Source organism: Delphinapterus leucas, chromosome 17 (genome assembly GCF_059928025.1).
Source record: "Delphinapterus leucas isolate spDelLeu-1000000601 "Yukka" chromosome 17, BTC_Dleu_Yukka2, whole genome shotgun sequence".
In the NCBI taxonomy this organism is placed as follows: Eukaryota; Metazoa; Chordata; class Mammalia; order Artiodactyla; family Monodontidae; genus Delphinapterus; species Delphinapterus leucas.
In genome coordinates, this window is record NC_143145.1 from 34,019,747 (window position 1) to 34,034,075 (window position 14,329).

General features: G+C 33.4%; 1 protein-coding gene across 1 annotated transcript in view; it reads right to left on the reverse strand.

The window, feature by feature from the left end:
- Positions 1-14,329, reverse strand: part of RIMS2 (regulating synaptic membrane exocytosis 2) — a 359,754-nt gene that overhangs the window by 266,370 nt on the left and 79,055 nt on the right. The window contains exons 3-6 of the mRNA XM_022584628.3: positions 5,802-5,869; positions 3,867-3,986; positions 1,417-1,516; positions 367-490 (exon numbers count right to left, since the gene is read on the reverse strand). Of these exons, the coding sequence (XP_022440336.1) occupies positions 367-490; positions 1,417-1,516; positions 3,867-3,986; positions 5,802-5,869 (412 nt within the window). The remainder of the gene's footprint in view (positions 1-366; positions 491-1,416; positions 1,517-3,866; positions 3,987-5,801; positions 5,870-14,329) is intronic.

Below are 14,329 nucleotides of genomic sequence, written 5' to 3' on the forward strand. Positions count from 1 at the left end.
TCATAGACTATAGTTGATTCTCATATTTACAATGTAGAGAACCATAGCTTATGAAACTTCTTTTGAAAGTAATTGTTACTACAGTCCCCTTCCACTAATCCTTTAATCCATTTTCTGAGCTACTAAGATAATAAAAATAATACACCTAAATATCCCTTCTTCTTTTGTAATTAACTGTATATTCTAGCATGACCAGATAAAAAGATGTCATGATTTTTGGTGAGGTATTTTTAGTAAAGGAGAAAAAAGCATTGTCCTCAAAATAATTTAGTTTTATAAAGTAATCAGACATTATTGGATTGCACATTATAAATTATTTAATAGTAGTCAACTTTATATATGTATAAAGCATTCAAACCAACTCACCCAATAGGCCTTGAAACAACAAGCTCCACTTGTGGCTCAGGTTTGGATTCCAGGATGATGTTATATACTTCTTCAAATGTGGCTCCTTGCAATAGTCTTCCATTCCATTCTAATACTTCATCACCTACAGTATTGTGTCAGTAATGATAATCTTAGAAAAACTAATCCCATAAAATGCACTCGAAACAAAAGCCGTCTCAAACTGCGATTAATTTTGTACAACAAAATTCCTTTATGGAATAAGAAACATACTGAGAACAGCTCCAGTGGCATAAAATTTGATGACCAGGATGATTAGTGTATTTCACACAAAAGGACAAGGAAGGGTCAGAGGAAAAGATTACATAAAAGTTGTATCTGTGATTTCTAGAATTTTCTCAATGATGTCTTGTCCCTGAATAGTTGTTAGTTGTGTTTCTTGCAAGGGGAAGCAAGTTGGGAACAACCTATGTCTCCAACTTGGTGACATCACTCTTGTCTCTGTGATTTCTCAATAGAAATTCCAATTCTAGAAACTATTAAGATAAGTTGCCTCTTTGAAAATTTTATAACTCTGTATTCTAGGATTCTCAATATACATGCAGCTGAGCACTTTGTCTAAACTCTTTTGTAAAAAGCTTAATACTAAGCATCTTACTGAATCCTCTCCAAGGCACTCAAGGATCTCTTCAATAGTATCCATTATCAAAGAGATAAGGAGTGACACATTTCAGGAAATATGTATTTATCCATGAAGTTTGTTTCCTAAATTATATTGGAAGTTCTTCAAAAGAAATAGGAAGGCTTATGGGAAACAAATTAGGTTAATCTAATCCTAGATACAGACTAGGAATATCCATCAGCAAAAAAATAAGATCAGTAAATATAAAAATATTTTTATCTAATGTGACTCAAGAACTAGTAGTTACAACTTTCCATTAATGAATAAAGATTAATATAAGTTAAATGAACTTTTTATTATCGGTGAAGTCACTTCTAAATGAGGATAACTTTTTCATAACTACTCAAGTTTAACAGTTTAAATGTAAATAATCAAAGATTGAAACCTACCTGGTCTAAGATGTCCTACAGTATCAGCTAAACTTCCTTTTTTAACTTTGGTAATAAATGCACAGAGCCGACCTGATTCAGTCATCTTTCCTCCTACAACCTGTTTAAAAGAAGAAAATGTTAAAACAAGCATATTGTTCAAATGAACACAGCTGAAGATTCAAGTAAAAACTAACTAGACAATTTGCAGGTTTTGAAACCATAGTTTAATATGCTAAAAATAATTTTTAAATAATATAGTGTTACTAATAGGAACTGAGTACATGTCCCAAGTGTGGACTCTACATATTCCAAATGTTTAACAATTTAATCAATTATTTGTTGAAAATGATTCATACCTTAGAAACAACTTAATGATTTATAATTTTTGCCTTTATTACAGAATTCTTACTTTTGTCATTTCTAAAAACTCATTACAGTACTACATAATTATATTAACATTTCTAGTTATACATGTCAAATGTCATAATATATATTTTGTTACTTTTACTATATTACCATATCTTCTAAAATTTTTATTAGTTGGTAAAATTTGGGCATATTGATAACGTGCATGATGATCATGATGATGCATATTTCCTGAGAAAGTTACAAAATATACTTAATCTCATCAGAATTAATGTAAACTTTAGATCATCTGCATCCCAATTTTTCTGCTTTTACATTTCTATTAATACATATCTTTCAGAAAAAGAAAAAACAAAGGTTAGCAATAATGCTGTGAAGTCTTATGTGTAGCTATAAGACTGGCCTCTTAAAAATTAATGCTCTGATTCTCATTAACTGCCATTCAATCAATATATCAACTTTAAGCAAATAATAGTAACCAACTTCATTGACTAGAATAGTTTTCTTCCTCTTCTAAATTGACTGAACAATACAGAATTCAAAAATCATTGATTTATCTTATTCCGTGTATTTAGTCCCCAGTTGCAGTGAATTACACTCAGTTGCAGTTCAGTTAATATTAACTCATTATTCCTATGTTTGGTTCTGAAAATTATATATATAGATATTATGGGCTGAAATCCCTGTGTTAATAGTTTTTTTGTTTTGTTTTCATTTTTGCTTTTTTGCGGTACGCGGGCCTCTCACTGTTGTGGCCTCTCCCGTTGCGGAGCACAGGCTCCAGACGCGCAGGCTCAGTGGCCATGGCTCACGGGCACAGCCACTCCGCGGCATGTGGGATCCTCCCAGACCAGGGCACGAACCTGTGTCCCCTGCATCGGCAGGCGGACTCTCAACCACTGCGCCACCAGGGAAGTCCCCTGTGTTAATATTTTTAAAGTTTCTTGGCTTGATAAACTTTAATAATAATAATTATACTGATTATATTATTATTGAAATCTCAGAGTGCTAGGCACTGTACTAAATGTTTGTATACTGCTTTATTTAGTCTTATTAGATAATAATTCAGTAAGTATTATTATCTCCATTGTACAGATGAGGAGTCTGAGGCTGAGAGGTTTAGTTGCCTAACGTCATGTAGCTAGTAATGCTATAACTAGAAATCAAGCCAAAACTTTTCAACCTCTATACTACACTGCTCTAACAGCATACTGGGCAGATCTGGATTTAATTCTCACCTTCATCACCATCTTTAAGACCATGGGCAGGTTATGACACCTCTCTAAGCTTATTTCTTATCTGTTGTGAGTGTTAATAAAATGATAGATATAAAGTGCTCAGATGAGTGCCAACTGCATGGCAACCAGCCAATAAGTGATGCTCAATTTTATTTACAACCAAAGTTTTCAAATATCTCTCACTGGAATCTACACAACTACTTCTGTAGCAATGGCTTAACTCTAAAACATTTACTCTCTTCGCATTTCAGTTTTTAATTCACCTTATAGATGCACAAAAAATAAACAAAGCTTTCTTTGGTGTACTTACCAAATAATTATCTGGTATTTTACAGTAAAATATAAATCAATATTTGTATTAATCTCCTAACATAAGTATTTTTGAGTTTCCAGACTTCAAACAGTATTCTCTCTCTCTCTCACACACACACAAATACACACAAACGCACACACATTTTGCTACTCTAATACAAAAATTATATTCCTATGTAATATGTAATACATATATGTATTTCCCAAGTTTGTACATTTAATAACTGAACGAAGCTATCATTTTAAAAGAATATAAACACATATATAGACTTAAAGGACAAACTATACGTAAAATAAGTTTGAAGAACTCAAGTATGTAACTCAAGTTCTATTTTCCAAAATTATATAAATAAGTATTATTGTAGAATAACGGCAACTTCTTAAATGATACTTGGAAAATGAAAAGGTTTTGGATAATGAGTGCAAATATTTAGAAATTCTTGAAAATAGAAAAAAAACCCACTAAATCGGTATAGTGTTATTATATCTTTTGCTTTTCTGATAAATCTATAAATGAGTATAGAGCAACATCTCATATATTTCATCACATACCTTCAAGCCAAGCATTGTTCCTGAATCTCGAGGTACACTTCCATCTTTTAAACGCTTATTTAATAAAATGCGACCAATTAAACGATCTCCGTCTTTAGATGGCTGCCACGTCACAGGGTGCTGACATATTGCATCAATAAACACAAAATTAATGTCATTTTATGATAAATGACCCCTTAGTGTGCAATCTCTCTAAACTTCCAACTTCCAAAGTGTTATGATTACACAAACCAGTTTTTATTCAAAACGTTGATCAAAAGGGTTTACTAGATTATGTTTGTAACCTCATTTTAATAATCTCAAGTTTTTTCAAAATCCAGTTACTGCAAATTCTAACAGTGCTCTGACACAATACTGAAGTTCTATAGTTCTACAAAATCTGAGAAAGCTTGAAAACACATGCAAACTCTAATTATCTACACACTGAAGATTAAAAATTCACAAGCAGAAAAGAGACTGCAATTCTATGCAATCGAACTCATTTAAAAATGAGCATTTAATCTTCAAACACTTTTGGAAGATTTTGAAAGACTTTATTACAGTAAAAGTTAAAAGGTCACACTATATTAAAACATGAATTTGAACCTCTGATGAGGGCTTTCTTGAAGTAGGTTTCTAGATTAAAATTATTAAAAATACACAAGCTCCAGTAACTTTCCAAATGAACGTGCATGGGAGAAACAGGCCTAATTCAAAGGTGATGACAGATTATATTTCTCACTTTTTGGAGGGTCCTTGATTCTTTCAGGTCTCTGATCTATTTAGCAAATTAATTTTATTTGATAATTCAATGGTATCCATTGTTAAACAACGTTGAAAATATTAGTAGTTTATCTCAGGGCAGAACCAAGCCTTTTATAAATCATGATACCATTCCATTATGAATCATATATCAAATAACAAAGTAAATGATTTGTGTAATCACAGTTTCACAGTTATCTGAAAGTAACATGCACATCTTCATGCAAAATTTAGCAGGCAAAAGACAAGTTCCAGTAAATCACATCTATATGGTAAAAAGATTTCAAAAGTCTCACTATAGTAAAAGCAAAATAATAAATACCAAAGCAGATGGCAATGGTTCTAATACTAATTAATACTACACTAAAATGCTATGACAATATAACAAAAGAGCAAAATGACAGTGAAAGGGAAAAAAGAAAAACAACTTTTTCTGTGCAAACAGACCCAATCATCTCCCTTTTGCCTGGGATTCAAACTGTTGATAATTTAATTTTCATCCCAAGGAAAATATATGCAAGCAATCAAATAAGCCAATCCAAAAAAATTCTTTATATTTGTGGTATATAATAACATTACAAAGTTCTTTCATGCGACCATAAACAAAACATTCCTTTGTTCCTAATTTTTATTTTCAATTACTTATTTTTGGTATGCCGTCAAAAAACAAAAACAGCAAAGCAAGCAAGAAGTATTTTGGTTGGTTAGTTTGTTTTGGTTTTGTTTTTCTTTTCTGCACCTTAAGAAATGCTACATTGACCCTTGAAATGCCCTGTCCTTTTATTATGTTCTGTTTGAATGAGTGACAGAGAGCAAACGAAGACCAAATGAGCAGGTTAAAAGGCAGGCTCCACAATCTCAGTACCTTATCACTATGGCTATGCTCCTCGTTAAGGGTTGTGCTACTACACGTATCTACCCCAGAGTCCTTAATCTGAGGCTCAGACCATTCCAAATCCGCTTCCAAAGAGTGGCCACCAAAGTACATCATTTTCTTTTGTCTCTCAGACCTGGTGTTAGAGTCCGACAAAACTGCCTGCTCACTAGTTTTTCTTTTTCCCTTTTGACTGTCCCCTACAGGTGTGGGATAAAAAAAAAACAAAAAAACAAAAAAGAAAACATGCAAAGGTGTAAATCAAAAAGGAAAAGTGAAATGATAACGGAAATTAAAAAGTAAGGCTCCACATGTCTCACCAAAGACATTGGGGATGCCTCACTGCTATGCCAAGACGTATGGTCCAACCAGTTGTAATCCATGTCTCCTGTGAGAGTCAGACAGACAAAAGAGGGAAGTAAAGGAAACGGCAAAAGAAAGGACAGAGAAAGACATAATAAACATTTTAAACTGTGTGATCCTCTCCGGTTTTAAGAACTTTGTCTGTAGCACTCACTATATTTACCAAGAGAAAGCTAAGATTTCAAATGACTAAAATTTATAGAATACAGAATATATAGTTTATGTACTCTAGACAGACCCTACAGGACAAAAGTGCTGCAAGAAGAGAAAAGGCTAATAATAAACAGGAATAGAAATGAAAAAAATTATATATTCTGAAAAAGAAAAAGACTTTCAGCTAGGTCTGTTACTTGTGCTATTTTTTTCATGCTGGCATATAGACATGAGTTTTTTCTCCAAAGATTAAGGAACATTTTAAAAATTAAACAGTGGTTTGCTAATAACCACTACAATGAAAAGTGAAGTACTTAAAGGTTGTTTCTGGAAGGTAGCATGATATTCCTTATAATGCTGAAACCGCCTAAAATTTTGAGTGATTAAAAAAAAAGGGTTGGTTACACAAAAGATTATATGAAAAGGACAAAACAGGTTCACTCAATTTCTATTAGTAGAAATAAACTTTCCTTAAATATCTTGAATTACTTAATATTACTTTGAAACAATTTTTCAAGTTTTTTTTCAGAAATTGCATTCTCCTAAAAAATAAATTTTCTTTAAAAATAATTTTTTCAGACAATTTATGTAACTGGCAACTAAGAATGAATATCCATTTCCCAAACTTATGTGCTCCTTATTTGCCTTACCTTTGAAAAAGAATTTTTTCATCTATATGTGCACATGTCTTTTTAAGCTCTATTCATACTTTCATTTATTTAAAAATATTTAGTAAACACCTTCCATTTGCTATGCATTGTGCTAAGTCTAGCATAAGGGGTAAAACAATGAGACATGCAGCAGAATGGAGATAAATGCAATATACAAATCATCAGTGTCATATAGGAGAGTACAAAACACTGAAAGAGTATAATAAGATCTAATTTAGATTTGGGGGTCAGTAAACACCTCTAAAAAAAGTGATGTTTAAGATGAGAACTGAAATATGTGACTTAAAGGACAGGTAAAGATAAAGGCAGATGAAAAGCATAGGAAAGAGCATTCCAGGAAGAAGTAACAAGATGGTACTGTAAAAAGACTGATGGAACACCAATGTGTCTAAACCAAAAGGACTGAGGGAGAATATGGTGCTAAATGAGACTGGGGAGGCAACATAGACCAGTTTAGAGAGGGCTTCTTATACCATCTTAAACATTATGAATTTCATTCACTGAAGGATTTTAAGCAAGATACATGAACTGATTTACAATTTTTAAAGATGAATCTAAATACTAAAGAGAGGTTGGGCTGGAAGACACCATGAGTTAAAAGACAGTTGCGGGACTTCCCTGGTGGTGCAGTGGTTAAGAATCCGCCTGCGAATGCAGGAGACATGGGTTCGAGCCCTGGTCTGGGAAGATCCCACATGTCGCGAGGCAACTAAGCCCATGCGCCACAACTACTGAGACCGAGCACCTAGAGCCTGTGCTCCGCGACAAGAGAAGCCACCGCAATGAGAAGCCCACGCACCGCAATGAAGAGCAGCCCCCGCTTGCTGCAACTAGAGAAAGCCCACAAACAGCAACAAAGACCCAATGCAGCCAAAAATAAATAAATAGATCTATTTTTTAAAAAAAAGTTGCAATAACTCATGCAACAGGTGATTATGGCTTGAACATAGGTGATGGTAATAGACATGGTAAGAAAAGGAACTGAGAGATGTTTTGGAGGTAGAAATAAGAGTGTTAAGAAGGACAAACAGAGAGTAAAGTAAGATATGAAGAGGACCCAGACTGAATTCTAACAGAGTTTGATTTGAGATGAGAGAGAGAGACTGAGAGCATGCAGAGATAGAAAAGAAGAAAGGAGGGAGAAAGATGCAGCTCTCCAGACCAAAGAGAAAGAGAATTTCTTAAACAGGAGGGGAAATCAACTACAGAATGATTTCTACACATCACCTAAGATAAGGAACTGAAAATTATGCATTTGATTTGGCAACATTAATATCAGGAAGGATGTTAGAAAAAGCACTCTGGGTAGAATGATGAAATTAAAATCAGACTGAAGTAACTGAAGAGTCAAAGGAAAATGAGGAAGTAGGAAAATTCTGTGTAGATGAATGGTTCACAAAATCCCTAAAATAGCATAATCAATAGCACCTGGGAACTTGTTAGAAATGCAGATTCTTGGGTACCACCTAGACTTAACCAGGAATTCTGTAGGTGATGCCTAGAAATTTGGTTTAACAAGCCCACCAGGTGATTATGATCTCACTGTTTGAGAAGAACAGGAGACAATTCTTTTTTTTTTTTAACTTTATTGAGATATAATTCACATACCATAAAACTCACCCATTTAAAGTGTACAATTCAATAGTTTTTAGTATATTCACAGAAGTTTATTTGTGAAGGATGATGAAGCTGTGCTATTAACATATGCAAAGTTCAATTTGTAGAGAAAAAAAGACAATTCTTCAACCTGTTAACTAGGGAAGTGCTTCCCAATCCTTTTCACTGCACAAATGACAATTAAGATTTTATGGCTACCCAAAACCCTGAGCGTATTTGTATTTCAGAAAACCTGTAACTCTTTCAAAATACACCACTGTTCCACAACAAAGTATTGATAAATCTCTGAATTGGATTAAATATAATATGGAGACTATAAATAAAAATTTTTGGCTGGTTTATGTGAAGATGTGAGACTTCAGCTTGCAATCTCTCTTCTCCCGTATGCCTACAAACTACCAAAATTGCGGAAATGTAGTTTTTCCCTCTGTACATAAATAAGAAGTCAGCTGTCTGACCATTTGAAGCTAAAGCGAAAATATCAAACAAACAAAAAAAGTCACATACGGTAAGCCCTCAGTAAACATTTCTTACATGAGTAAATATTAGTGTTACTGTAAGAATTAAATAAGGTAATCAGAACATATAGAATACATATAGAAAATATATAGAAAGTAGTCCTGAACTATCAGGACTGCTAATATTTAGATAATAATACTTCTCACTTAGTATTCTTATTTTATATAGCTTCAAAGGGCAGAACTAAGATAATGTTTTTCCTTTAGTAGCAGTCAAGAATGTACTGCTGAACTTTCCAGTTCTAGAACAAGAAATAGAAGACAAAAAGAACAAAATGGAAATTTTAGAACTTTTTGAAAAATGACTGAAATTTTAAAAGCAAATGGATGGGTTCAAGAACAGAATGGAAAGGACAGAGGAACAACAATGTACTTGAAAATAGAACAGAAATAACCCAATCTGAAAAACAGAGAGAAAATAGACTAAATAATAAAATAAACAGAGCCTCAGGGACTTTGGGGATTATAATATATAATTAAAATAATAGAAGATTCATGTCATTGTAGTTCCAGGAGACAAGAAAGATGGGGTCAGAAAAAGTATTTGAAGAAATAATGACTGAAAATTTCCCAGATTTGCAAAACATGTAAGCCTACTGATTCAAGAAACTACATAAGCCCCCAAACAAGAATTACACAAAGAAATCTGTGCCAAAACACATCATAATCAACCTAAAAACTAAAGACAAACTGTTTTGAAAGAGGCAAGAAAGAAACAACAACTGATCTAAAGGGGAAAGACAATTCCAATGACAGTGATAAAATTTCTCATCAGAAACCTTGGAGGCCAGAAAGAAATGGCACAATATTTTTCAATTGCTGAAATAAAAGAAATGTCAACCCTGAATTGAAACAAAAAAAGAAGGAACCTGAAAATATCAAGAAGGAATAAAGAACATGGTAAGTAAAAATATGGGTGAATACAATAGGCTTTTCTCCTCCTCTTCAGTTTTCTAAATTATGTTGATGTTTGAAGCAAAAAGTATACATTGTCTGATATGCCTTTCAACATACATAGAAGAAATATTTAAGATAATTACCTTATAAACAGGGAACGATAAAAGAACTTAAAGTATGTAAGTTTCTACATCTCTCTAACTAGTAAAATATCAACACCAGCAGGATGTGATAAGTTATACATATGTATACACAGTACTTAGAGCAACCACTAGAAAAAAATCTTTGCAAAGAAATACACTCAAAAACACTACAGATGAATCAAAATGCAATTGTTTTAAAAAAGTTCAAACAACCTATAGAAAGGCAAGAAAAAGAAAGCAAAAATAAAAAACGGAACAAACAGAAAACAAAAAAGAAAATGGCAAACAAGAAAAATGCAGACCAACTCCCTCATAAATACAGACACATAAATCCTTAACAGAATATTAGCAAATATAATTCAGCAATATATAAAAAGAATTATACACTCTGACCAAATGGGGTTTATTGCTAGAATGCAAGGCTGGTTGAATATTAAAAATCAATGTAGGGCTTCCCTGGTGGTGCAGTGGTTGAGAGTCCGCCTGCCAATGCAGCGGACACGGGTTCGTGCCCTGGTCCGGGAAGATCCCACATGCCGCGGAGCGGCTGGGACCGTGAGCCATGGCCGCTGAGCCTGCGCATTTGGAGCCTGTGCTCCGCAATGGGAGAGGCCACAACAGTGAGAGGCCCGCATACCGCAAAAAAAAAAAAAAAAAATTCAATGTAAGCTATCACATTCACAAGTTACAAAAGAAAAAATATCATGATCCTATTCATTGACGCAGAAAAAATTCATGATTAAAAAAAAAATACAACTCATAGAAAGCAAGGAATTAGAACTTGCTCAAATAAATAAAGGACATCAACCAAAAACCTAGTTAAGATCATACTTAAGACAAAAGGCAAAATGCTTTATGTGATGAGAATTCTCACGAAAAAGGATATCTTTATTTGTAACAGCCAAAAAGTGGAAACAAACAAAATGTCCTTTAATAGGCAAATGGCTAAACAAACTGTGTTATATCCATACCATGGAATAATACTCACTAATAAAAAGGAAAAAACTATTGATACGTAAAACATAGATGCACCTCAAGGGTAATATGCTGAATGAAAAAGAAAATAACAAAATATCACATACCACATGATTTCATTTATATAGTATAAATAATAAAATTATAGAAATAGAGAATAAATTAGTGGTTAGCAGAGGTTAGGGATAGGGTGGGGAGGGACGAAGGTGTTACTAAATATAAAGTGGCAGCATAAGGAAGATCTCTGTGATGGTATAGCTCTGTATCTTTGTAACAGTGGTACTTATACGAATCCATATACGTGATGTCACAAACCTAAACAAACACATTGTTCCAATGTCAGTTTCCTGGTTTTGATATTGTTCTACAGTTAAACAAGATGTAACCATTGGGGGAAACTAGGTAAAGGGCACATGGGATCTCTATGTACTATCTTTGCAATTTCCTGCAAATTTATAATTAGTTTGAAATTAAAAGTTAAAAATAATGTGTTGCTGCCTTCATAGGTATTGATAATCCCATCACTGGAAGTGTTCAAAGAAAAGCTGGAGTACCACTTGTTAGCATGATATAGCGAACAATCAGTGTAATAAAGTTACATTAAAAGAGCACTAAATCCTACCGAACTCTGATATTCAGTGATTCTATTAGTTTGAATTAAACACATTTAAATATAAAACCTGGTTAAAAATAATGAAAAGATTCACATCTTAGGCTAAGATTTTCTCCTTCACTTATCTCTACTGCAAAATATAAACTAACCCAATAGTACGTGTGTCTGTGTCATGTTGTGTTTGATGCACAGAGGAAAAAAAGTTCAGATATTCTATTTATAACATTTTCCCTACAGTCATTAAATGAATGCAAGAATTTATAAACTGTTTTATGTCACAGTTTTTCATTTGTTTAGGTTAATAAATGTTTTCAATTAAATCACATAGTATACAAAGATATTCTTCAACATCTTTATTTTTAACTTAATCATGTTTATAAAGTCACAGCATGTTGCAACAGAAAGAGTTTTATAGATGAAGCCACAAAACCTATGTTAAAGTATTGGCTCCACTCCTTACTAATTTTATGACTTGGGCAAATCACATAATACATTAGGCCTCATTTACATAAAAAGAGATTAATCATGACACCTCACAGATTGTTGAGAGGCTTAAGTAAGATAATGGTCATGAAAGTGTTTGGCAAATTATAGAGTCATGTCAGTGTTGATGGTATCATGACCATCTTCATCATTATTAAAGTAAAATAATCATAATTTCATTCTAAATAGATAGGGAAAATTTATCTATGGCCCTTTTATTTTTCCTCTCATTTTTATTCTTGGTATTTTACTTTCTTCCTCAGCTTGTCAGGCGATTTGTGTTGGCATTTTCCAACAGGAAACACTGCTTCTGCAAAATGTTAATAGGCTTGAGTGATATAAAGGTCCTCTAGTCAAATAAGCTTAGAAAACTCTGGATTAAATGCAATTAAATAGATTTCTTGAGTGCAGAATTTTTCCTATAGTAATGACAATATGCTTCTGTACAAGAATTACGTAACCTACAGTTTCCACAAACTTATTTGGAACACTAACCTTTCCCATAGGACAAGTGTTCCAAGAACTATATTTTGATACATAATGCTGAAACCTTCCTGGAGGGTCATTTTTCCTAAGAAAGCCATTAAAACTGATCATAAGGCTTAAGTCCTTCAAGGAAAATATTCAGTATTAAGGGAGACCAATAGCCCAAGTTAAAAAAAAAAAAAGTTATACATTGGGAATATTATCAAAGGCAATGGTTTTCAAACTATGTTCCACGGAGTTGCTTCAGAGACAACTATTGGGGTGAGAGTGGAGAACTGAGTCTAAAATGGTGCCCATAATCCCCACCTCATAGTGTTCATGCCTTTGTAAAGGATCTGTAACTTGCTCCTAATCAAGGTGGTGGAATAGCATAGTGATGGAATGTCACTCTCATGATACTGTTAAAATATCCACCCTAGCTAGTCAACTTGCTCTAAGCCTCCTTTGCCTGCTTGATGAAGTAAGCAGCCCACGTGGCAAGGAAGAGCAGGCAGTCTTTAGGAACAATGGACACCATCTAGGAACTTCAAGTTGCATCCAATCACAAAGATATGAATTCTGCCAACAAATTGATTGAACCTGAAATTAGATTCTTCCCCCATCAAGCCTCCAGAAACACAGCCCAGGCAACAACCTAATTGTAGCTTGAGATTCTAAACAGAATACTCAGTGAAGCCATGCTGAGACTCCTGAACAACAGAAATTGTAAGGTGGTAAACATGTGTTGTTTTTAGCCACTAAGTTTGTGGTAATGTGCTCTTAATGCATTGCCAGCTCTGAAAGCAGCAGATTTTAAAGATAGGGACCAAAACATAAAAGTCAGTAGATCTAAGGGGCCAGATACGCTTCAACCAACTCTCAAGTTCCAAAACAAAACCAAGGCTAGCTAAAATGCAATATTTGAAATAGGAAGGTAAATTATTCTCCATAATTAGCTTATTTTTTAAACATCTTGCTCCTTTGGTATTACCAATGTATTCTTCTTTAATAACAAGTGACTGATTAAATGATTGTATAGATTACACACATCAGGATTCATTTTAATGATTACACAGTGTGAAACTGTTTTAGGATCTGTGGGTGCAAATAGGACCTCAAGAAACTTACATTCAAGAAAGGTAGACAGACAGGTAAAATATACGACAGCACAGCTTACTGTAACATATCTTAATATATATCCATGCTATCCTATTTCATTACAGCTAAGTTGCTATCAATTAAAATATGCACAATTATTTTATATATCACTAGAAAGGAAAAAATGCTACCATTAAACGATGCCAAGCACTTGATGGCAAAAAGAATTTATAATGTGAAAAAAATTTGCTTCTTAGTATGAAAAAACTATGGCATTTCATGAAAAATGTTGATTATTCAGAAAGGGGAGAGATTTTTTAAAACTTAAGAAATGCTTCACTATAGAGGTGATATTTAAACTGTACCTTGAGAGATGCAGTAAGATTTTACTTATTGGAGGATTTTACTTTCTTAGAGGAAAACCACTGGACAATCCTGGCAGAGAAAAGAGAATATATCAAACTACTGCTGCCAATATGAATATATATAATATATTTGGGAAATGGCAGGTAGTAGATTATTAACAAGTAACCTTTTCCTAGATCTGTAATTGGATATTGTTTCATGATCTGGATCAGTAGTTCTCAACCACTATGTTGTAACACAGTTGTAAAGTGTGTCACAAGTAATGCTACCACTGATAAAGTAACATAGCTTACAAACCAATTTTTAAAATAGAGTAAATTTTAAATTAGAATAATTTCAACTTTGCATCTATATTAATGTAAATCTCAGTTAATGTCTTAAGTAAGAGGGAAAGGAAAGGAGTAAAACTACCAAAAGAAATTAGAAATTGCCCATCAGTAGGAAAGCATTAAGGCCTGAGTATGAATTATGTTTCATATTGTAAAA